This window comes from Halichoeres trimaculatus, unplaced genomic scaffold, assembly GCF_033239565.1.
Source record: "Halichoeres trimaculatus isolate MK-OKI-2021-1 unplaced genomic scaffold, fHalTri1.1 fHalTri1_scaffold_10, whole genome shotgun sequence".
Taxonomy (NCBI): Eukaryota; Metazoa; Chordata; class Actinopteri; order Labriformes; family Labridae; genus Halichoeres; species Halichoeres trimaculatus.
In genome coordinates, this window is record NW_027437187.1 from 27429526 (window position 1) to 27456025 (window position 26500).

General features: G+C 39.5%; 1 protein-coding gene across 1 annotated transcript; it reads left to right on the plus strand.

Annotated features, from left to right (window-relative positions):
• Positions 1–1242: 1242 nt before the first annotated feature.
• On the plus strand, positions 1243–6767 carry LOC141795945 (tripartite motif-containing protein 14). The gene is made up of 7 exons (XM_074676737.1): positions 1243–1563; positions 2577–3523; positions 3651–3746; positions 3902–4150; positions 4260–4282; positions 5432–5586; positions 5739–6767. Exons 1-7 carry the CDS (start codon positions 1314–1316, stop codon positions 6281–6283), a joined length of 2265 nt encoding a protein of 754 aa, XP_074532838.1. The 5' UTR covers positions 1243–1313; the 3' UTR covers positions 6284–6767.
• The last annotated feature ends 19733 nt before the right edge of the window (positions 6768–26500 follow it).

Here is a 26500-nt window from a genome sequence, read left to right on the forward strand (position 1 = left end):
GTGATGGTGAGTTTAGATATTAAGTGTTTTTAATTCAAAGTATGCAGCTTTCATCAATTTTATGTCTTCTAAGTTGCATTGAATGCATAAGAAAAAACATCAAATAAGTTAGAAATGTGATTGTTTTGTTATGAGTTTCAGAGAGGGACAGTGGACAGGTTTTTTACATGTCAGAAGAACTTGACATGGTAGATGAGTTTGAGATAGAGGAGACAAACAGTGTAGTAACAGAGGATCAGGACATGACAGTAACCATGAAAGAAGAGACTGGGTGGCGTCATGGGCCAATTTCAATCACTGAGAATCCTCTGATTCATGAGAGACATCCCATGAGACCCTATGAATACTTCAAACAGTATATACTTGATGAGATCATCAATTTGATGGCTGACAACACAAACACTGATAACGTGCTGAGTGGTACACTAGGTTTCAAAACGACTAGTTCAGGAGAAATCAGAACCCTAGTCTGTCCCCACCTTGCTATTGGAGTCATGAAAATACCACAAGTCTCCATGAAGTGGGAAACTGGGATTGGATATCTGTATTTTTCAGAGCACCATGCCCCATGACAGTTCCTTCAGCTGTGATCACATTTGCATTTGGTTAACAATTTGGAGAAGCCAGCTGAAAAACTGCACCAAGGAGCTACAGTAGAGATTTCACAACAGCACAGAAAGCAACAGGAAGTCATAGGCCATGCCACTTTTCGCATACAGGAAGTATATTATCACACCTCAAAGGTATGGCTTGATGTATTGTCTTACAGTCAGATTTCCTCAACATGGCAATATTTGTTCATCAATGCAAAGATTATCTTCTAGTGGAAGCTCTGCATCCCCTGCGTATGGCGTCATATAGAAGAGGATATATCTTTAAAACACATAATTGATCTCAGCTGGCTTCTCCAAACAGCCGACCATATGCAAATGTGACCACAGCTGGGGGAATCTGTCACAGGGCATCTCATCTGTTATATAATCTGATACAATCTGCCATCAACATTGATAGTAAAAACATGGGAGGTGTCTTTACATAACACTAAAGAAAACGGAATAAAGTGGTCTTTCAGAGGTGTTTAATGCCATGAGTTCAACTCTAACATTTTTTCCATAGTATTTATAGTTGTATGTGTTTACTTTCAATAAATTATCAATTTCTTTCTGGCACCAGTTCAGAGGTTCGTGTACTGTAGCTTTAAGAGAGGCTGTGGTGTGAGGGGAAGCGGGATTCAAACACCAAGCCCCGCCCCCGCCTCCGCTGTCCGTCACCGTCGCGGAAACGGGGAACCAAACATCAGCCAGAAAAACAAAATGGGAGCATCGTTGGACACCCCGGCGAGGTGTCCTCTCTGCAACGAGTTAACGGGAGAACCAGTCACTCTGAAATGCAACCACCAGTTCTGTCGGCGATGTATCGGAGACTTGTGGAGTACTACCCCAAACGGGCCGTACTGCTGTCCGGAGTGGAAGTGTAAAACCGTGTACAAGACTCTGCCGTTTGACAACAATTTAAGACGACCGGCAACAAACAGCCGATCGCCCCAGCCTCGCAGCACCACAGGTAATCAACAGTTATTTATTTATTTATTTATTTATTTATTTATTAATGTTGGCGTTGTAACAGTGCGGGGTTATATAAAAGCAGGAACTGCAGGTGTAAAAGGCAGGTAACGGCAGCTGAGCCAGCTAACGTAAGTTGCCTTCTCCTGACGTAAAATGCACGCCAGTATTTTCAATATGCAAATGCATCTTTTTTTTAACACCTGGCTACCACTAAACTAGAGCTAGTATTCTCGAGTAGTGCTACATTGGTGTAACGAAAGAGCAGGAAAAATATTACTTTAAACACCCTTAAGAGGCGATAGACGTGTATAAATGCTAACAGCGTTTTGAAAGACAAACAAAATGTAAATCCTACTTAATCATTGGTCCAAAAGTGCTTAAGGCTCTGACGTATTTGATTGAATTAACAGAGATTTAATCAGCAACTTCAAGTCTATGAGTGTTCAGTGCTACTTAAAAAGATTTAACACCAATCTGAGTTAAAGCATTTGAGACCCCAAGTTAGTTTCAGCTATTGTAATTAGGCATGAACAGTTAAATTCAAACTAAAGGAAAAGTGCCAAAATCTGGACCGTGTCATAACTCAGCTCATGGATTGTGGACAGAAAGACAGATGTAACATGGCAAAACAAAGGGGTAATTTATTTACTAAAAGACAAGTAAGCTTAATTGAAGATTATGTCAGTATGGTTTTGCGGATTTATTTATGTGTGAAACATAGCAAAAGAAATCAGTTGTCATATTTCACATGCCATGTCAAGGAGAGCCAGGGCCAAGCTGCAGTTCATCCAGCTGATCCAGATCATTCAGCCAGGACACACCTCCTGCAACACAAACTGCAGCAACCATACGTAGACATGAAGAAGCCGGGTTGTTATATTAGTCTTTGCTGAGGGCATTTAAGGTTGCGTGTCAGTCTCTCCACAGAGCTCTGGTTGCTTGTATTTATACACATAATATCTTAAAAAATGCCTCCAATATTCTCCCATTTCTTCCATGTCTTTTGTAAAGGCTCAACCAGTAATGATGAAGAAGGCACATTCAGCTCATTGCTGAGGAGGCCCTCGCTCACCGGCCGACTACTTGGGAAGCGAAAGGCCAGCTCACCTGTGCCAGAGCAACCTGGCCCGAAGCGATCCTCTTTAGGAGTTCCCCATGAGCAGAGCAACGATGAGACTCCCTCCACTTCCTGCCAAGATATCCCTGGTGTGGACACATCAAAGACAGCAGCATTCCCTGAATCCACACTGTCTGAGCAGAGTAATGGTACATCTTCAGGTGACATGTCTGATTGTCAGGAGGAGCCTCCAGTCGATGTCCTTCCCACAGGTGACGTACCAAATGATATCCCAGTCCAGCAGAACAGGCGTAAATCAGTGGAGGAGATCTCCTTAACTGGTTCTGACACCTCTAATGAGGTAGATATCTGTGATTCGCCTCTTCTGGTAACACCCAAGAAAGACACAGGTGTGACATTCAACAATGCATCTCCAAAGAAAACTCCCAGCTCTGATTTCTCTCCTGGGGTCTCAGCTCTGGTTAAAGAAAAGCCTCCTGCACATAATGTCAGCAGACCATCTCAAACATTCCCCAAACATCCTGCTGCTTCTCCAGCATCCATAAGTCATGCTGGCATCTCCTCCAAAAATTCCACCTCTGTGCCATGCCACTACTGCCCCAAAACTGTGTACCAGTCTGCTGTGAAGACCTGTCTGGTGTGTGGAGCTTCCATGTGTAAAGAGCACCTACGTCCCCACCTGGAGTCTCCTGTCTTCCAGAATCACACTTTGGTTCCTCCCATGGAGGACATTTCTTCCTGGAGGTGTCAGGAGCACCAGGAGATAAACCGTATCTACTGTCGGCAGTGTGGGGTGTGTGTGTGCACCGTGTGTACTGTCATTGGCTCACACCGGGACCATGTCTGCATAAGCATCCGAGAGGCAGAGAGAGAGATGAGGGTAGGTGGTAACTTTACTGAAGCATGTTTTTTTTAATACATGCAAACTGTGGTTAAAGACAACATTGAGGTACACCAGTGGGTAAATGTGTTGCTTGTTTGTTTCTGTACATGCTTTTCTTCTTCAGGGGAATCTGAAGGAAGAGATCAAGCAGCTACAGAAGACTGAAGAGGAGATGAAGAATAGAGTGTCAGAACTCACACAAAAGAAGGAGACCTCTAAAGTAAAGAGATTTAACTCAACAGTGTTGTTTTTATACATCATGCATATATCAGTAGCTTATATTTTAGATTTATTTTCTTAGTTTCTACAGCTCATTCTGAGTGGAGGAAAAGAAATCAGCCTTCTCTCTGTACCTGATATTGTTTTTTTATCCAGGTGATGTTAAGTGAGGCTCGTGTAGCTGTTAAGCAGCAGTACGGCGCCATCAGAGAGGCCCTGGAGCAGGAGGAGCAGTCAGCTCTTAACTGTGTGTCCAAGGAGGAGAGCCGGGTTCTGGGAGGACTAGAGGAGAAACTCGGTTCTCTCCGGAGCTCTCTGCAGTCTGTCCAGCAGGGCCTGCACTCCTTGGAGGGGCTCGCTGACACCAGAGGAGACAAACATGTTCAGGACCAGGCCTTCATCATGGTGTGTTGGGTGACAGGGGAATGTAAAGCTGCTGTTGTTTGTGTACGAATGAGATCTGCTGTGTCTTTCTGAACACTAACATACATTTTTGCTATTTCTAATTTGACAGGAATACAGCAAGGTTGCCCAACTGTAAGTAACTTCCTCTTAACATTTACTCAACTTCTTGCATGTTCTTGAACATGTCAGAAACCAAATAAAAACAAAGCACAGTCTCATTTAAAGGACTGGATGTCCAGTTAATGGTTTTGTCAAAAACAAGCACAGAATCACGGACAGTGTCAGATGCAGCATACAGTGTACTGTCCACATGGATGTAACAGAAAGTAATTTACAACACCGGTCAAAGAATTAAGCATTAAAAGTTCACAGAATAAAAAGAAAATGCATGTTAAAGAGTCTAGTTCTAAATGTATAAACCAATAAACAGCAAAAAAAATCATGACAACTCAAAATAAACATAGGATGCAGCAAACAAAAGAAAACTAACTTAACAAACTCAACAGTTGAATAGTTAGCATAGTTAGTCTCTCTGTGTTTTAAACTCTCCTTGACCGATTTAAACAACTTATAAATCTTCTGAGTTCCTCCGAGTTGAAAACAAATCTGTCGGTCTGATGTTTGGAGGTTTATCAAGAAGAGCAGCGGTATGGAAAGAGACTATTTTCAGGGCTTTTTATGACTTTATTTAGAGGATCAGTCAGAGAAAATGTAGGGAGATTGAGAGAGAAAGGAATGAATGCAGTGCAGGGGCAGAAGGTTGGACTCAAACTCAGACTGCCTGTTTACAGAACAAAACCACAGGCCTTCACCACGACCCCTTGACAGATTTTCTATGTGGCTTTTTTTTTTTTTTTTGAAATATTGCTCCAAAAAAATATACATCAACAGTTGTTGAGGTTCAAGCTAAAAATTTTAGAGAAGTTTTCTTGAAAAACAAGAATATTTCAAAGAAATAAAGCTAAGTTTACCAAAAAATTTGACTCTGTTGGAGTATATGTAAAATGTGTTTTGGGAATTATTTCTTCTCAAAAACTTTTTACTGTCCCAGTAATTTGACTAATAGCATTATCTACTTTATGATCTCAAATATTCTAAGCACACTTGTTTTCTTGATTCTGTATCTTTCACTTGCTTCCTGTTAATTTTAATGAATGTGCAGAATGCTGGCAACAAGCTCTCCTACCCTCTCGTTTTCCCCCAATCTTTTTTTTTTATGTTTTCATGTATGACTGTACCCAATTATACATACATTTAAGTCACCCAGTTCATCTTGGACAGGGCTGGTAACATGGGGAGCTGTGTGGACCAGTCGGAGGCTCCAGAGGAAGTGGATCAGGCCCGGCTAAAATGTCTTCAGAGATGGACAGAGAAACGTCTGGATGCGGTCGTCATCACTGTGCCGGGCAAAGACGGAGATCTCCACAGACTGCTCTGTAAGACAAGTGTTTTCCTGTTTCCACACCTGATGAATCACTGCTCATTAAACCAAAAGACAAAATGCATCCTGCCGACCCAAAGGCAGCACACTCAATTAAGGTTAATCTCCTTGTCTAAATTCCCCTTTCATTTCCTCTTCTGTGTACAGATGGTACCGTCCCGGTCTTGGATGCAGACACGGCCCATCCCAAGCTGCTTCTGTCTGACAACAACAGGAAGGTGACGTACAGCGAGACCCAGCAGGTCTACACTGAACACGAGGCCCGCTTCAGCTCCTTCCCACAGGTCCTGGCCTCCTGTGCTCTGGAGGGAGGTCGCTGGTACTGGGAGGTCAACGTGTGCGTGGACGAGGGCCGCTGGAAGGTGGGGTTGTGTGAGGGTCGAATAGAGAGGAAGGGCCAGAAGGACAACTCCCGTCTGGGCTTCAATGTGAACTCCTGGTGCCTGGCCTGCGACAGGAGGAAGGTGGAGGCTCTGCATAACAAAGTGACCTCTCCTTTGGATGCAGAGGGGCTGCAGAAAGTTGGAGTGTTCCTTGACTTTGAAGAGGGTGTTGTGTCTTTCTTTAAGGTGACACCAGGGGGCAGTCTTGCTTTGATGCATTCCTTTGAGCACAGGTTTACGGAGCCTCTCTACCCTGCTTTTTCTGTGTCCAAAACACACCTGGCCATCAGTGATCTCTTTCAGGCATAAATGCAAAACAGGAAACTCAGAGTTAGCTGGAATTTTACAGTAAATACAAAAAAGCTGTGCCTTTTTAAAAATGCTGAAATCCTTTTTATGCTCAAGATTTGCCAATTTTTAAAACCGTCTTTAATGAAATCTCTATCAAACACTGTATATAATGCAGAAATCCTTCAATGTGATTATATTTCATGTCATAACTCTGGATCATGCAAGAATTCTTGCTCATTGTACAATTTCTGAGCCGTACAGCATTTAACTTTCAAACTTTGAGTCAGGGTTTTAACGTATATATATATTTTTAGATAATCTCTGAACACGAAAATGGAGTATGTTGTTTCAACATGAAGACAGTAGTTCCAGTCTGTACTTTTCATTTTCAACATGTACAAACATTGTTACAAATGCATTTTTTGACCTCTTCCTTGAAGACGGTTTAGAATAGAACTTTATTTGTCATTGCAACAAGTACAACGAAATTGCAAATTTTTATCTTTTTACAGCAATAAAATGTGAATGTAGGAAGATACCTGAGGCCATCTCGTCTTTCTGCTTCATACTTGAAAAAACCTAACACAGGTGCAACAGTTGATGTTCCAACGTTGAACTCCCTCTGCCCTCGCTACATGTAAACCCCTTAAGCCCCACCCACTTACATGACTATGACGCCATCGATAGCTGCTGCTGTTAAATTACCCTCCTCCAAGAGCTCTGGAGCTCATTTATTCTCACCAGGGGTCTGTGTGTCTGACGTCATTCAGAGGGATCAGATTGGTGTTTATATAAACTAGTTCTGGATGACTGGCCAGGCACCCGCATGCCAGTGGTTCAGGGACAGCTGGACATGGAGAAAACTTGTTGGCTAATTAAGCTGCTTAAAGCCCTGTGAAGTGATGGGAGTTAAGGTTTAAAAGTTCAATGAAACAGAGTGAGAGAAAACCTTGATGGAGATTAGGATAAAGCTTCCGGTCTAATCAACACCTGGGATTTCTACAGTTTAATGAATTGTTTCTTGAAAATGTCTTCTTCCCCTTCTGGCAGAATTTAAGACAACCAAGAAAACATGAGTACACACAGGTGCAGCAGTCAGCTGTGGCAACAATTTCACACTCGCAGCCATGTGACCCAAAGGTAGTCAGAAACCTTCTGTGGGCTTTGCTTCTTTTCTCTTCCCCAGCTGGCACACGAAGGCAGGAAGCAAGACGTGGCTGAGCGAGGAAGAATGGAGGAGGAGGAGGAGGAAGGGGGCTTTAACAGTCTGGGTAATTAAATTCTCCTCTTCTTGTCCATCTAAGGGGTTCTCAAACTCAGCCAGGCTCTTTCTGGCTCTCTTAGACGTGTAATGGAAGGCAGGGAATAATACGTCCATAGGAACCAAGGAGCATGTGTTATCAAGAGCTGTAGATAAGTGCTTCAGACAAAAATGACCCAACCAAAAATAAGTGGTGGTGTCTTCGTTAGTGGCTCCAAAATATGTACACAAGCCAACTAAGTATCTATCTGTCCCTTTACCCCTTCATATAAGCATGATTATGTCATGGCTCACACAGAGATGATTACTGAGGATATAATCTTTGCCTTGCAGCTGAAAATTGAATTATGACAACGGTAAACTGCTGCCAAAGCAAAGAGTCGATTTGAAATATTGTTCCTTTCCACTGCTGCTCTCTGAGGCAAACAAACTGGGATACAATACCAATTAGCGAAAAAGGTGCAAGCAATGAACGGTGCTATTTACTTTTTAAATCAATACTTCATTAAAGAGAGTCGAAACTCAAGCAACTGTGAGGATTAGTCTTGCATTTCATTTGCTCATGCAGAAGTTGCCTTCATACTGGAGCGCTTGCGTCAAAGTGGGTCTCATTTGCAAAAGCTTTCCAAGTCAGCACTCTCCCTTTATATTGCATGCTTTTACCTCTCATCATTGTCATCAGAGTAGAAAGTGGAATGAAATTATCGAGGTCAGAGATTTTCAAAGAGCAGTGACGAGCCTTCCACTTTAACTGCGTCTTAATGCCACAAAATGTCACTCTGCCTCAATGCAAGGTTTGCTCAATATTTGTCATTAACTTCATGTTAACATGTTATGACGACAAACAGTTTAAAGATACAGTTTCATCAGTAGTAGTTGCACCATTTGGAGTTAGCCCCTGAATATTGAAGTCTGTTTTTCTGGTTTCAGGGGAGGGACTGTGGCTGTGCTGCAGCAGACTGCAGTTGCTGCTGCCTTGGGGATCATAAAGCCAGTTCAATTTGCATTCCTCCATTAGAGAAAGCGCCCTGAGTCAAGATCATCCGCCTGGCCAGAAATAACCCCAGCTTGCTCTCCTCTTGCTTTTTTTCCCAACCAAAAGTCAAATAAGAGCAGTTTTTCATCATTAAGAAACACTGATTAATGAACCACATGATAACAGCTCACTGATTAAATCAGCAACCATTTTGGAAACACCTCTGAATATTTAAATTTGATTGTATATATTTCAGCTGAAAATCAGAAACTTCTCTGTGCTACTCATTGATCAAAATTATCATCTTAAACTGTAAATGTATTAACCAGAGATAACTGCTCTAGCATAACACTAACAAAGAGCATCTTCTCCACAGCTATCACATTACACTACCTGTAGCATGGTGCCTGGTGCCAGAGCTATGCAGTAATTGGATATGCTAATTTGCGCATGTTCTCATTAAAAGGCATATACTCATTATCAGTGTGACAGGACAACAGCTTCCTCCACAGAGGGCAGAAATCAGTTCACAGACTAATTTATCAGCCTTTAATAGGGAGCAGAGAGGCTTCTGCGTATGCATAACAAATTTGTTAGATCACATTATCTCCTGTGAGATGTTATAGCCCTCCTTTAAAGACTGTTAACTTGTGCTAGTGAGGACCTTTTAACTGCTTGTGAAACAGACTGGAGTAAGACGTGATGCCTCTTTGTGACCCTCAAAAGCAAACTAGACCATCAGAAAAAGAAGTCACGATTTCTAGGTTGTTGGTTTTTTTTTTTTTTTTTTTAATGATGGTAACCACTGCCAAGAGCAAAATGCCCAAACATTTTTTTATGATATGTGACATCTAAATTGGATTGGACTTCTCTCCAAAAAACATTACTTTCATATTTACAGCACGAGATCAGTGATGATGGAAGAAGTATCACAGTCCATGGGGGGCACCAAAAACAACACAAACAGAAAACGCATTAAAGAAGCCTTAAATCCACATCTTATCCCACTGGAATTTCTCTGAACTTTTATTTTAAAAGAATTGAAACTATTTTCCTCTAAAAATCCATCAGCAAACTGAATTTTTTTTAATCAAGAAAAAAAATCTTATTGATCAATTTACATTGTCAGCATTTCAGCTTGTATGTAAATGCTACATTAGTAATTATTATACTAAAACTACTGAAGACTGTCACGAGAAAGTGATCATGTGGTCTCTTTCTGTTTTGTTTTGTTGTTTTTGTTGTTTTTGTTGTTGTTGTTGTTGTTGTTGTTGTTGTTATTGTATTTGACTTAAAAGGGGGTGTTTTTTAGGGGGCTTTTTTTTGGCCCTCTTGTATCCCTGTAGTAGCTTGGCGGGATTTACAGCTAAAAAGAAAACAAACAAACATAAAAAAAAATAATTCTCTATCTTCTCACACTGGTATTTCTGGGAAACCCTTATTTTATTTTTACTCATCCATGTTTAAAATATGACAAAGGACAATATCCTCTCTTTAATATTTTAAATCTCTGGTAGTTGATAAAGAGGCTACAGTTTTGACTTTGGTATGTTTTAAAACCAAAACATCCCTAAATTAGCTTTAACTACCTAAAAAATAAATTAATTGATTAATTGATTGTAAACATTTAAAATTGTTCATTGGTTGTTTCTCTAGCTAGAAGCAGTTATGTTTCCTTTGAGTGACGCAACATTTGTGTTCATGTAAGAACTTACAGCACAATCACCTCATGCCTTGTGGCCCCATCCTTTGTAGGCATGGCAACAGGTGAACTCAGGTAAGCAGGGACTGTGACGTGTTTGACCCTGTCACCTGCCTGGCTTGGCACAGTCTGTGGAAATCTGAGACAGAAGAAGTGATGGCCTATTGTTGAGTGACGTGCCTGTTCTCTTCCCTTCACCTTTCCCCAGGCAAATCAATTTTCTGTCCACTGTACGGCGAAGAAGAAAACGCCTCATGACTTTCATGACCAAGACTATTTCTGTATTCCACCCTCAGCTCACCACTGCATGGGTATAATCCAATTTAGAGAAAGACAAATCTCATGCCTTTCTGTGTGATGATCACTTGGGTGAACATTGTGGAAATGTGGAATTACTAAAAACCTGGAAAGAAACAAAGAGTGTGCTGATTAGACGAAGCAAATACCACTCTTGAATGACAGACAGTTAAACGTTTATCAGTCTCTATCAAATTGTCTTTCCTTTGATGTCATTAAGTAACGCTGCCCTTCAACCATCCACATAACGGCACATTAGGATTCAGAGGAAGCTGCAGCAGAGCAAACAGCATCCATTTCAAACACTCTGTGCTGTCAGCTGTGTGGTGCCTGTCTGTCTCTGCCTCCTATTCCTCCCACACTCACACACCGTACCAGCACCGCCCCCTCCCACCCACCCACCCACCCTCGCTCCTTTCCATCATCCCTCAGAATATCTCCAGCGCCTTTAGCATTATATATTTATTTGTCTGTCCTCCTGCTCTTTTCACTTGGCCCCTCTGAGGGAAGGTCAGAGAGCAGGACCAGTGTCCTCCAGGAGTTGGCTGAGATTCAGTGTCTTGTACAAGGACATGTTCGCAGAGTTTCCCATGAGAGGATGAGCCCTGCATACTTCATATTTGAAGGTTTTATTTCAAAAATATCTCAGCTTAAGGCCTCTGATCATGTCTTACTTTGAGAGTGAACAAAAACACAATATCACCACCACTTTGGCAAACCTTGACACAAGGTTTTTCCACTTGTTCTAAACATAAACTTATAAATGGATAACATCAAGTAAGTGTACAACAGACATCAAAACATACCTCTCTAAACTTGTATTTCTTGAGGTTTACATGTTGAATACAGACATAATAACTAACAATACTTCTTTGTAAGATCCAAGGGGGTAGGCCTTTCTGCAGATTGCTGATAACTAAATGTTCCCCAGAAAGACCCAGTTCCAAATGAAGTTATTACAAAACAAACCAAGAAAAACTGTTTGTTTCAAACTGATGGCTGAATAAAGCCATTTTTTTTCTATGTTAAAGTAGCGTGTTTTGATTCTCCGTACGCTGTTTCTATTGCATTTCAGAAAATATCTTTCTTTTTAACCATTTTATTTTCTTAACCCTTTATCTGTTCATTCTCCAGACAGTGTTCATTTTTTTCATCTATTCTTGATGGTTTATGCATTTTTAATTTGCTTTATTCCTTTTCATTCATGATAATTGACTTCTTTATGGTCTAACTTCTTATTTTCTGCCGTTGCTAGACGCCGCCCTATTGGCTATGGCTGCCTTTTGCAGCAGCTCTCTCTTCTCTGTCTGTTCTTGTAATTCTTTCGTCTCTTTTTCATAATCTTTGTATTTGGAGTGGATCATTAATTTGTATGGCTCATTTGTTGGTCATGGACTCCAAACTTTTTGTGGCTTCAGTGATATTTTTACTACTTTTCTCCTGTGTTTGTCTGGAGATCCTACATGTAACCATGGCTGCATTATTTACATGTGAACTCAGCTGTTAGCAGCCTGTAGCATGTCAATGCTAACTGGTGTGAAGCCTGATGTCTTCCCACAAGGTGAGGAAAAGGAGGTGAGGACAGCATGCTGGTTCTCAGGTGTGAGCTAAGAAGTGATGACATGGACCTGTCCTTCTATCCATCGTTATTGGGAACGTAAGATCTATCTGCAATAAGATGGACGAGCTAGCTGTGCTAACCCAGCAACAGAGGGAATACCAGAAGGCAGAGTAGCATCATGCTATTCACAGACATGGCTAAAGAAGCTAACATCAGACATCAACGCCACATTGGAAGAGCTTCACCTGCTGTGAGCAGACAGGATCCAGGAGACAGAGATGGAGCATGACTGAAGAAGCTCAGTCCTGGACCCTGTGGAGGTGGAGGCTGACTGACTGGAGAATGATGGACAAGCTGTCATCATCTATTTTCTTATGGACCTTTTTGCACTTTCTGTACATTTCTTACTTTGTTTTCTTGATTGCTGCCGTGACTTCAATTTTGTTACTTGTTACAGTGACAATTAAGTTCTTTTCAATTCTATTCTTTAATGGGTCCTATATTGTGAAGTTCCTGCAGTTCAGTTTTCAATTTTTATTATCATATAACTGAAATTTCTCCTTTTTATTTTGTTTTTGCTTTTTCATTTGTCTTCTTTTTTCATTTGTGAAGCTCTCAGTAGCCCTGTTCTGAGAAGTTCTATACAAAGAAAGTTAAATTTTTTTTCATAAATAAAAAAAAAACAGAGAAACAACCAATAAAGCATGAAGCAAAAAGTCACATTTCTTTTGCTATCTTACTTTTCAGAAGCAAAAAAGACATCTAACTGTAAAAAAAAAATACTTTCATATTATTGTTTTGTTTACTGAAACCTTGATGTGCCCCCTATCAAACTGTTTCACTCAGACAGCTAGTGAGGGGGAGAAATATGAAAATGTGCCTCAACACATCTTATCTCCTCTGTCTCACTTTGAGTGATTTGCCAAGCCTTATAAACGCTTTGCACATTAACTCCCCCAAGAGACAAATTAAAACCAATCAAACTGTAAAAGGAGAAGGAAGAAAACGCCACACGACAGCACTCTGTGGGCTCAGACAGGAAGGAAATACTTTTGTGTTGAAAAACTAGAAATGGCATTTTCTGTGATTACCACATATGCACTGCACATCAGCATTTGATATTGTGTAACTGCTAAAAAAAAGTTGTCACTCATAGCTTGACTGTGTTTGTAACCCTCAGAAATCTAACAGCCACTAATGCAGATACTTTGGTGAGTTGGGATTGAACAAAGACTGTATGTTTGTTCTGCTTTGACCATATATATTGTGAAAAAGAGCTTCACAACTGCATAGAATCTGCACATTGCTAAACATATTGGAAGTCTTCATGCAGGAAGAGTGCTTAAACCTTATACCCAAATAAGAACGTCCTATGAGATAGTAATGAACTGTGGTGCTCTGCTGCTTCACAGCCACTTGGTTCCGTCTCTGAACCTCTGCAGGGACCTTCCTGAGTGAGGTTACAAATATTTATCATATTTTCTGTAGCATCTGTAGAGGGACGCTCCTTGCATGTTTAAACTGAAAATACTAACACACAAAACTAATGTCAGGTTTTGGCTGAAAGAGACAACCAGAACACAAGAGCTAGTTTAAAAGAAACTGGAAAAGTAAACATGGCTCTTGTAATGAGTATTTTACCTTCTGTGTCCAAGTCTTCAGCCATGGCCTTAAGCAAGACAGTTGCTAAGTCCCGGACAATACCATACTGGAGGATACTGCGGGATGGGCCTGTAGGGCATCCAGGCAGTCAAACCACTTGCTTGTCCTCTGGTTGGAAAAGCTATGCCTGTTTTTTTTTAATGAGCTTGTCCTTAGTCAGAATTTTCTTTTGGACTAGCTTTATCTTACAAAAGATGTGGAGCCCAGCCAGTTCACTCGTAACCTTGGCGTACACGCCATCATTTCAGACCACTATCTTTAATTCCTGCTGGATGTTTTCTTGGAGAAACTGGAGAGTAGGGCCTGCACTTTGTTGTCCTTCAATCAGTTGTATACCTTTTTACATTCTTCAGTTGTCAAAAAATTCTCTTTAAAGAAATAAAAACTACGCCATGCATTTGCAGTCTTATAAACATGGTGTATCCAACAGATGCTGAAAGTGATGGGCCGATCAGAAAGCCTTATAGTCCCTTGACCTGTGGAAAGGTCTCTTTTCAGGGGTAAATTTATCACCCCATAACTAAATTAAGACCCCAGTTCCAATGGTCAAATGCATGTACTAAAGGGGTGAAGTTCCTGCAGCTGAAATGGACCTTTTGTTGTGGTCCAACATGAGTGCATACCATTCTTTGGAATTATCATGATGTAGAAGAAATTAAATAAACCATGATGGGTATTTCCTCTAAATTGGCAAGGTAGTCCCACTGCCTCACTGTCTTCTAGTTTTGAGTTTTAGTTCTGGCTTGGCCCTCCGGTGTGCAGCAACCCTGATGTGGATTTCCTTCCACTGGTGTGAATACCATGCTCTTGAGCTACTGCAAAGTTTAACTTACAAGGAACAAGGAAGTAAATGAACTCTGACAAGTAAGCTCTCCATGATGGCGGAGCAGCAGAGTGGTTTAGACTGCAGCCTCATTGGGCCTTATTCACAAACAGTGCATTGACACAAATTTGTGGAGGTCAGTTATAACAGGTTTCAGAATGCAAACTGAATGAAATAATCAAAAAACTGCTTCTCCTCGTGACTTGATACATTTTCTAAGCAAATGACGCACACACAGCTTCACTGTTCACACAAACTTATTTATTTGTTTGCAAAAATATCCAGTAACTATTCTAATATGCATTGTTTATGTTTTGGAAACCCGTTGCGATCTCCTGCACAGCATCCAGGAGTGCCAGCTGATTATCTATCGTCTCGTTGAGACTCCTGGTGAGGGGATGAGGGAGTGGTCTGTGTGTCTGACACTGGCGTCACGGTTGATGGCGCCTCCTCTTGATGCGCTGAACAGATTGGGGCTGGAATGATATGCTTTTCTAGGGATTCGATTCTATAACAATTTTTGGGGCGCTGATTCGATTCAGATTGCGATTCTTACATTTTCATGATTTTTGCGGTTTTTAGTTTGCTTTTAAACACCAGACCATGTGAAAAGTTAAATGATAATGATAACGTCTACTGACTATATCAGGAGCCATATTTTCCCATAAAATGCACATCAAGTAAGTCAGAAAGAAAAATTTCACCCTCTGCTGGAGAAAAGTGGAAACTCTTTTCCAATCCAGTTTATAAACACATACTGACCCTAACCCAATTTGAAACGATTCTGATTCACAACCATGCACACGGTGGCGAGAAGAAAATTGGCTTGTCAACACATGTCATGAATCCAACTGTGATTTTGCATAAACATGGGACTTGTGCTCAGGGTAACAGCATTTCTATGGATTTACTAGTGAATGAGGCCCATTGAGAATGATGTGAATGGATGAAATCAGCCCATACCAATGAACCCTTATTAAAGCATCATCTGCCATCAGTGTGAAGCACTTGTAAAGCAAAAAGCGCAGCTCAAGGACAAGTCCATCTACTATTTCACACAATGGACTGGCATGTGCAGTCAATCACAGGTTCATTTGCATTAGATTTGATATTATTACAAAGTGCCAGAGGGAATAACAAGTCATGGTTATGATTGAAAAAGCAGTTTTTTCAACAGCCTGCCTCTCTGTGCATAGCTTTAACGCTAAGAAATAAACAATATGCTAAAATGAGAGACTCCAGAGATTCATCTCAAATCTATCATGTGTAGCTATTAATTTTCATCCACTTAAATCATCAAAATGTCAACCAGGGGAGCTTTTAACCCCCAGTAGATGCATAGATAAACTACGACAGGCCAGTAAACACTTGGCCTTTCCAAACACAGCAGCTTTGTGACTGAGATATGAAAGCCTGACTCCATCAATTCTCTCCAACTGCAATCAGGCCTTTTTGGTGCCAAAGCATTGCATCCTCAGTGTAATCATCCAGCATTTTCATTTCCCTCTTCCCTTCCTCCTGGGCCTGCTCTCAGCTGTCTGGAATGTTTTTCTCTCACTGATGGAGATGGGGGGCTTCACGCCTTTCACAGTAATTGGTATATTTCTTTTTGAGCCAAAGCAAGGAAAAATGTTCAGTATGAGCCACGATGTTGTGGTGGTTTTTATGAATGCTAATAATAACTATACACACATTTCAGTCAGAGCGTCATCGCCCCCGGGTGTCTTACAATCCACAAATCATTATATCACCTGGCGTTTTATTGCCTTTGCAATGAGCGGGCCTTTATTATGGCAGCTATGACAATAAGCCTCAAAATCTATTCAGAGCTATTTTCAGATGATTCTCCAAATGGCACAAATGGAGCATGCTCATTAAAAAAGAAATCTCCACCACCCTAGATGTTTATCTTCTTTTAACTTGAACTTTGTGTTGGCTCATAATAAATTCCCATGGATCACTATCTCCAGCTTTTATGCCATAGTTTTTTCCCCTGGGTTTTCTCTGACATTAGTGATTTATTGCATCATAAATTCAGTCTTATTCTGAAACAGGAACAGAGTCTGTATCCCTGTGGGTGCTTACTGGCTCCTTTACACTCATATTTCACACAAAATTGAATGAAACTATCTCATCAGACCTTGAAATTTATTACAACATTAAAGTTTAGTCATTACAGACATCTAATGTTTTCCCTCATTATGATATAATCAGGATAAGAATGTAGGTTTTGTCCTCCTCAAGGCTCCCCAAGTAATCTGAGAACATGCCAACATGACACATCAGGTTACATTAATTATATTATGTTATGTTCTGTTAGGTTGGGTTGGGTTTATTAGGTTTTGTTACATTATGTTACATAGCATTAAGTTACATTACGTTATACAATGTTACATTTTGTTATGAATTGTTATGTTATGTAATGCTAGGTCAGGTCAGGTTAGGTTAGGTTAGGTTAGGTTAGGTTAGGTTAGGTTAGGTTAGGTTAGGTTAGGTAAGGTTAGCTTGGCTTAAGTTAGGTTGAGTTAGGTTAGGTTAGGATAGGTTAAATCAGCTTAAGTTAGGTTAGCTTAGCTTAGCTTAGCTTAGCTTAGGTTAGGTCATCTTGGTTATCTTGGATTGAGTTACATTAAGTCATGTAATGTACTGTAACATTTGGCTATGTAATGTTATGTTATTTAATGTTAGGCTAGGTTAAGTTATGTTACATTATGTTACATTATATTATTCTACATATGGCTGACATTGTGTTACTCTACATTAGGTTTAGATAGTCAGATTGTATAGGTTACATTGGGTTAATTTTTGTAAGGTTACATTAGGCAAGGTTACATTATTTTACATTAAGTTACGTTATATTACTTACATCTGTAGGTATTTATTTTGTAGCAAGATGATGATGATGACACCTACTTTGACAGTTTGTCACAGTACAAAATTCACATGAAACCTCACAAAACAGTCAGACAGACAGATTGCAAACTATACTATGTTGAAAAAAAGTAACCTGGTTTTGGTTGGTAAATGAAAGAGAATATCATTTAAAAGACACATCTGTAAAAACAAAATTAAAGCTATAGTAGTTTTTGTATCTCTTTGTCTGATAGTGTCTTTTGCTGCTTCTTTACAAAATTTACTATTCAAAGAGAGCGACACAAGCATTACAGGAACCTTTGCTTGGGGTTAAGAACAGTAATTGGTTCAAAAATATATATACTACTTTAGAAAGTCTTAAACATGAGTCACACACCTATTATTTTCTTCTGTTCTGTTCTTCTGTTGCCTTAAAAATCTTAGGGGAAAAAAGCAAGTTGTAGTTGTTGCATATCCCTTGCTTTATCAACAACCGGGTGGCCATTTTTTTTTATAGCTCACTGGCTCAAAAAGCAGTAGAGGTGATAAACTCTGTACAAGGAAAAGCTGGTATTTCACAAAGAAAAATGTTCATGTCTTCAAATCTCAATGATGGCTGAAGTCTTTCAAAATCTTGAGTGGAAAAATTATGAGCTTAGTAAACTTTTCTAGCTGCTATTTTTGCTCGATGCAGTGAAGAGGAATGAGTCTCATTTGGCATGTACATAAGATTTCCAGAATTTTCCAGTTACCATGCCCCTGAAATGTCCCGTAGTATTATATTTCCCTCAAAGCCTGAAGTCTTGGTTTTGAAGGCACCGTCCCTCCTCTCCCAGTGGGATGAGAGGGTTGGTGTAAAGCAGGGGAAATGAACCCCAAGAGGCAGGACGCGACTTCAAAAGCTCACACACTGAAGCTGGAGTGTTATTCTCACAACATGAAGATCAGTAAAGCAACAAAGACTTGCCCAGCAATTGCATTTTTTGCATTTATGTTGGTGCGATGTACAAACAGATGGATGTGAAGATGTCATTTCTTGTCTCATCATAAAAATAAACATCCTTCTTCATTATGAGATTTAACCTGATTCGGTTTAATACCATGATAGAAACATCATCAACTCTCCCTGATGAGACATATCAGCTCGTCCCAGCTTCACATGAAATTACTGCATGAAATTAGGGTGAAACTTTTTGGCTATATGCAGCTCACCTTAAGAATTTGTATGAAAATGGCTTCAGCGTATGAATCACTGATAAAATATCTGTATTCATCTATAAACATTAACAGAATGACAGTACTGGAATAATTTGGTGTATCTTTACCAGAAAAATCAACAACTTTATTTATCTCTGTGAACCTATTTGATCCAATAACTTTAAAGACATTTGTTGCCTGAAATAACATTTCAAAGGAGCTCATCACATTGAATTGCCTTTAGCTTTCAGTGTACTCCAAAGGAGAACATATCCTGCCCCATAGATCAAGTGTAACTGGAGGGAACTGTCAGAGAAGACTGGTGTTCTCCCTATCCCAGAAAGCAAGGGCGAAATCCTATACACCAGAATATATAAATACACAGACACACACAAGGAGCTGTTATCGGCATATTCAAATAAAGCGCTGATGCTAGTTCGGGAAATGAGGCCGAATCTGTGCAAACATACCTACTGAATGTAAGGTATCCTGTCACTCCAGAATCAGCAGAATAGCTCAGCTCCTTTTAAAGAGAGGCTCACACATTCGTGACTGAGTCAAAATATACACACCCTCAAATCCTGATAAGAGCTGGTTTGCAAGATAAGCCAATAGATTTCATACTTAACAGGAGCTTTTTATTACATGTTCCGTTTAACAGAGGACAGAGACAGTGTCAATTAGGACCACTAAAGAAGCAAATTTCATATATTGAAGGGGACGTGACCCACTGTCCCCTGTGGCAATTATGCTCTCGCTACTGAGCTGTGATTTTCCCCATGCAGAGCGTCGACTTCAAGAGTGTCAGCCAGAGGTCTCATTTCACCTCCTGTTGAAGAGGAGAGACAGATACAGTACCCTCAGTTCTCTGTGTTCTCATCAATGCAACGACCGCCCTGTCAGCGGGATATGAGACCAATCAATGTGGTCCTTTACATGAGAACGTCTCTGATGAGCTGAGGTTGGAGAAATTACTCTAAGCCATACACAACAAGGCAGGACTTCAAATGGCCTCTGTTCATTTGCTCTTGAAATAACCAGATTCAACTGTGTGTTCAATCTGTGAGCAGCTACATATATCTGTACTTAGTGTGAGTAGTGCTGTCTTTGCCCATAGCATGTCCTTCATCATTATTGTGGTACACTTGAGCAGCTGGGTTATTTTTACTTGAAAGATTTGAAGAAGTCTGTGTTCAGCCAGTTCCTCCACTCCTTATTTTGTTCAGCTGTAGGTTTTGGGCTGTAAATTCAGATGTTATCAAGTCTGACGAACACCCCAAGGTATATTGCCTGAATCCTTACCCGTAAATCCACCAGTTCCACCAGATCAACAGATAAAGCCTCTCTTCATGCCTCTAAACAGACATTATTCCTGCCAAAAAAGTAACAGAGCCATCAAGCCAAAAAGAGCTGTGGGCAGCCTAATGATTCAGCAATCACATCGCTGTCAAGCTGTGTGGCTGAGTCATTAAAGAGTATGAAACCCCATTTTACAGACAGCATGCCCACTAAAATATATCACTGATAGTGAAGTCTTTTCCCTTCTTTTCTATCAAAACATTGACGAAACCACTATTGGCACAGCTATGGAGCAGTTTTGATATGTAAGTTTTAGGCCACAATTTATCACAAAAGATCAACCAAACTAATGTGAATTCCTTGTGATTGGTTAAGAGAAAAGAAAATAATATGTTAAGATTCACTTATAAACTATGCCATGCTATGCTGTGCTATGATATAATATGATATGATATGATATCAAGTGGTATTATATGTTATCAAGTGGTATGATATGATATGATATGATATGATATGATATGATATGATATGATATGATATGATATGATATGATATGATATGATATGATGTGATATGATGTGATAGTATATATGATATGATATGATATAATATGATATGATATGATATGATATGATATGATATAAAATGATATGATATGATATGATATGATATGATATAAAATGGTATGATATGATATGATATGATATGATATGATATGATATGATATGATATGATATGATATGATATGATATGATATGATATGATATAAAATGACATGATATGATATGGTATGATATGATATGATATGACATGATATGACATGACATGACATGACATGACATGACTTGATTTAAATTTGATTTGATAAAAAAAAGATAAAGATAAAATATACTTTATTGATCCCTGAAGGGAAATTCATGTGATATATATTATATTTATATATATATATATATATATATATATATATATATATATATATATATATATATATATATATATATATGTATATATATATATATATATATATATATATATATATATATATATATATATATATATACATATATATATATATATATATATATATATATATATATATATATATATATATATATATATATATATATATATATACATATATGATATGATATGATATAATTATATACACATCTTGTCTTTTCGAATATGATAAGACATGAAAGGATATTAAATTAAATGATCTCATCTGACATGATTAGATCAATTACTGTGCAATAACTTACAATTTAAGGTGACAAAACATTTTTCTCAATAACTTTTCTTTAAGACTACATAACAATGTGACATTCCACAGCTTAAAACAAAATGCTTTTGCAGTGTCATACCATACCATACCATACCATACCATACCACACCATACCATACCATACCATACCATGTGATATACAGAACAATGCAGTCATCGCATTACAATACAATGGGGTGTACCATATTATGAGTTGTAATAAGATGCAAATGCTTGGTGAAATTCTATTGTTCTTGATCAACGCAAACCTTAAGCTGCATTAACTGTGTAATGGATCAACCTATTGTTCTTCATCCCATTGGAGTTGGCATACACAAATCACCATGAAGCATAACATGAGCAGGCAAGAGGCACTGGCAACAAAAGGCGATTCAAATATAGGAATAGACTTTTGGATGTGTAAGAGCAGTCTCTGAGGTAAAGCAGGGTCGATGGACTGGCTCAGAAAGTGAAGGAGAGAAGAAAAATAGCTTGGGGGAGCTGCTCAGCAGGGGGCAAGCAGGAATAGATGCAGGCTAGGAACAACTCACATTGTGCTCCAGACTCCCAGTAAATGTTGGTCAATTCTTCAGCACATTCCTTATGGTGAAGTGCCATTTTACTTTGGCACATTCAGTGAAGGTGTGAAAACACATCTCTTCTTTTCAACAACAGACCAGAGATCTAAAAGTGAAGTGTTTTGCAGTCACTTTGGCGAAAAGTGCTCCAGAGTTAACAATTTAAAGGTGGGGGACATGTGCTGAAAGGGACACAGTACAGGTCAATGAGGACAAGGACATAAGATGCATGACGACTTGGGACAATACAATAGTAATTCTAGAAGAATCTGCATGCAACTCGTCAAAGCCTTTCATCAACTTCCCTTAAAGAATGTAACTGGCTTTTAGGGCTTTGGTAATATTTTATTAAAGCAAACTTGAAACACCTGCATGGGAGAACCTATAAGGCCATACTAACCATGTGAGTCAGTATCAGGCAATCATTGGTAATCTTTAACAGAATGGAAACACTGGAACCATTGCAGGGCACAATTTAGAGCAAATGAGAATCTTAAAATGCAGGAACACATACACGCAGGATTAATGTCAATTGGTCCAATGCCTCAGGGAGATGCAGTTAATATGTACAGTCACACAATCAGTACTTGTGTACCTAATTCTACGGGTTTTTGATCTAAGATTTAGCTCTACTATTGTCAAAGTATGGCAGCCTCTTGTAAAAAAAAAATATAATCTGACACCATTGAATCCTGATGGTGTGTTTAACAAGAAACAATAGCTTTGAGAGAACAAACGTTTTTAGCCTAAGAAAAGGCAGTATCAACTTCCCAGCTTCCGTAAAACAAAGTCCTAAACAGACATTATCAAGTTAGTTTGAAAACACCATTTGAATAAGTGAATGAGGAGGAGCTATAGCATAACAAGTGTTTGGCTAGGATAAGAAAAACGAGAAGGCCCCAATATAGATTATTTGATTTTAAAAAATCATTAACATGAATACTTGCTTCAATGCAAATGCTGGCTGACCTGCCAAATCTTGTGTGTTTATAATGAACAGCATCCATCCTTGCATGAAGGAACTTTATCTCTGTCATTTAAAATGCTCCAATTCACCCACAAGCTCTTCTGCTGATTGACAGTTCAACCTTTCAGCAGATAATAGATGTTTGATGTAGAAATGGTGTGTTCGCCTTGTGCCTGTTGGAGTGTGTTTTAACAAGACTAAGCCTCTGCAGCCCCTGTTCTGTAAAGGTCGGTCGAGATTAAGAGTATCCTCTCCCTGTGTGGGTGAGACAGCATCTTAGGTGAAGGTGAGATGAGTTTAAATGTGTCTGTAGGCAGACTGGGGAACTCATGTCAATGTCAGAATGTTAATGTGTTTATAATGACACTATTAACTCTTTAACTAAATCAACTGGAAGGCATGTCAAAGGTCCCATATTAAGCAAAAATCGCTTTATTAAGTATTTTGGTGAAAATTGTGGGTCTTTGGCTTTCCTCCCAGCCCACAAAATGTGATATTTAATGACAAAACCTGTACTTAGTAGTGCCTGTGAATGTAAAATCCTGACCTGAACGAGCTGTTTGGATTTTGGGGATTTGCTGACGTCAGCAATTCCCCCGAACCCCCTCCCCGCCCAATGCCAAAGTTGAAGAGCCATCACTGCTTTGTTGTTGGCTGTAAACAGCCACATAGTTCCATGCATAAGCTTCCCATCTCAGAAGAAGACAAGACTAAGTGGCTAGAGTTCATTTATCAAGGAAATGTGCCAGCTACACTCAGTAAAACTGTGCATGTGTGTGCTAGTCACTTCACGGCCGACTGCTTTTCCAACTTTGGACAGTACAACAGAGGGCTAGTGAATAGACTGGTCCTAAATCCAGGTGCATTACCAACCATCCACCAACAAACCTCAAACCCTGGAAATGTGAGTATTTTAAATGCTGTGGAGCAGATGTAAGAGCTTTTCCTCAGTGTCCCCCTGTCTCTGTGTTAGCTTCAGGATGCTAACTTTAGCTGCTGTTGGCGTGTTGCTTTAGCCTGTAATGTTACGGTAAATGAGCTTTGCTGTTTTCTAAACATTGTCCACTCGGAGCTCGTGGCGCCGCTCTAAGTGATGTGGAAGAGCGGGACGGTATTAGCGGTGGCTCATTTACATATGAAGGTCACGCCCACTAAATCAGAGCGTTCTGAACAGAGGGGCTATGAGAGCCTGGAAACAATGCTGCTGTGCTTGATTTATTGGCTTTTTGGACCAAAACATGTTACTACTATTTCACGAAGACATCAATGATCCACAATAAACTGCAGAAAAGGAGTGTAATATGGGACCTTTAACATTTGTATATCAACACTGAGCACAGTCTTCTTAAAGCTTATGGACATTTCACCTGGGTTTAAGTTAAAACATTTCTCTCAACAAAAAGCAAAAGATGCCGGTGTTCCTCAGGGCTAAGTTCTAGGTCCTACACTTTTCAAGCTTTCACACTACCACTGTGGACAGCTTTGGCTCAGGGCTTTAATTGGCTGTCTTTCAACCAAAAACTTGGTATTTTGATTCCTTATCAGGATAGTAACTGTGGGTCCTTGAGGGTGGTAAATTTGGTGGAGAACATTAAGATTATGAAATATTCTCCCCTGTGAGAATATTTGGCTGACTTGACTAAAACAGTAGCTGAAGGCACAAAGCCTGCTTGCTAGGTTGACTGTAAGTAAGGCTGACCCAGCATTTCCAGTATGGTGACTGCCAGATAAGCTTCAAAACCGCATCTGTCACCAATTTGTAAAGTCATAGAGCCTGAGTCTGTGTTTCGTACAATGTGTAACTTGAAATTTATGAGAATAAGATAAGGTGCCAATGGACTTTCATAAGTGTTTGAAAGTGAGAAAAGATTTTGGGAGTTCAAAAGACAAGACAGGGGTATTTTAATTAAGTTAATTTAGCAGTTGGAAGCAAAAAAGTTTCAGAAAAAAATCTCCCACTTAGTTGATGAGACAGCCTCAGGCCCGGTTGCCTCTCTGACGACATTAAGAGTTGTGGAAAAAATAAAAAGATAGTTCAACCAAAACAAAAGTGAGCCTTAGTCATCGCCACTGTGATTCATAGAGGCAGTGTGAGGTGGAATATACCTTTCACTTTCCTCAATAAAAAAGTACATTTGAAAAATAAAAGAGATTCCTGAAGAAAGACTCTTTCCTGTGTGGTGCACGGGTCAAAAGCTATTCAAGTATCATGGTCAGTGGTGTCTCACTCAACAGTTTAAGAGAGCTCAGAAGTTAAAAGACGAAGCTGTAGAATCTATAACTGGACACCAGCTTTTAAACTAAATTTGAAACAGCAAGCAGTGGCATTTAACCTCCACCAACATGTGAAAAACCTTTGAGTTAAGCCCCCACACTGAGATAAGAAGTTTATTGAACCACGACGTTTTCACCTGCTGGACTTCGTCAGCTGCCTGTGGCTCAATAAACTTTCAGGGGATTTGAGGAAGTGTGCAGACTTAGAGTGTTCTTGCCGACAGATTTTGATTGCCTAGCTCCCCAGAGTTCAGAGGAAACACATTGTTTTGTTTTAGGTGTATTCACGATTAAGCTTTGGATTTTCAGGTCTTCTATGCATATGAAAAATAACATATTCTTGTTGTAAATGAGACTCTTTTCATTGTTTTCATGAAAGAGGCTGCATGTTGTATTTGTGGTTTTAAAGTTATTTCTCACTCTGCTCGACCTTTGAGTCTCAGCCCTTTACTTTTTAAACTCCTGCCTGTTATACACATGAAAGTTTTATTGCGGGTTCATTTGCTGCTGTCTCTAAAACTCTGAGATTTCTTGCTGCTTCATGAATATTTAACTTAACACTCAATGTATGTGTTGCACCAGCGCACACACTTGTTTCATGAAATATTGAAATGGTGTAGTCTTCATAAGAACTGTAGTGAGCATTTTTGTCTGTGTGCCGTTTTCCTCCTACTGAAACATCATGTTAATTAAAAAAAGACAACATTGTTCAGACACTATACATTCATCCTATAGGGTGATTAGTGTTGAATCAGAGGTGGATCCTGTAAATCCACAGATTAATTCCACCTGCGGTGTGTTTTAATGAATGCAGACGTTAATGGAGGGTTTTTAATTAATCACATTCTTATTTCTGTGTTTCAAGATGCGAACATTGCTGATGTTTTGTACCTCTCTGTGAGCGTCACAGTCATCTCATTTTTTTAAATATCAAACCAGAATGAATTAGAATTAATCTGTTTTAATTAAGATATTAGCATTTTCTTATCTGTTAGCTGCACTCCAGATTAAATATGCCATTCTCTGAGTTTTTCTCATAAATCCAGGACTCCAAACCTTTTGTTTTACATCACGATGAAATCTGATTTGGCTCTTCTTGAGTGAACTACTCAGCTGTTCACCTTTCAGCATGGGAGGTAAAATGCCCCGATCCTGAATTAAACCGATGTTTGGGTTTATGATTTCCTCTTGTTTGGAACAAATAAGAGCCAGGTCCTGAAAATAGCTTTTGGCAGAGGCAAAGAGGAAATTTAATTATACTTGAAAGAGCGCACTATTGTTTCCATAAGGAGGGCAGCTCAGGTGTTAAATATTTAGCTGAGTCCCTCGATGGAGCAGAATGTGCCAAAGCTGTGGAGAGCTCCTTCATGTCAAATTAATATTTCCATTTGCCTAATCAGTTTGGCGTTCTGTACACAGTTTGGATGCAGATTTCTGAAGTGATTCTCCAGTAGACACCTCACGCCTGTATATAAAGATAATGATCTGCTCCTGTTTGTTTTAAATAGTTCAGTGGAGAGA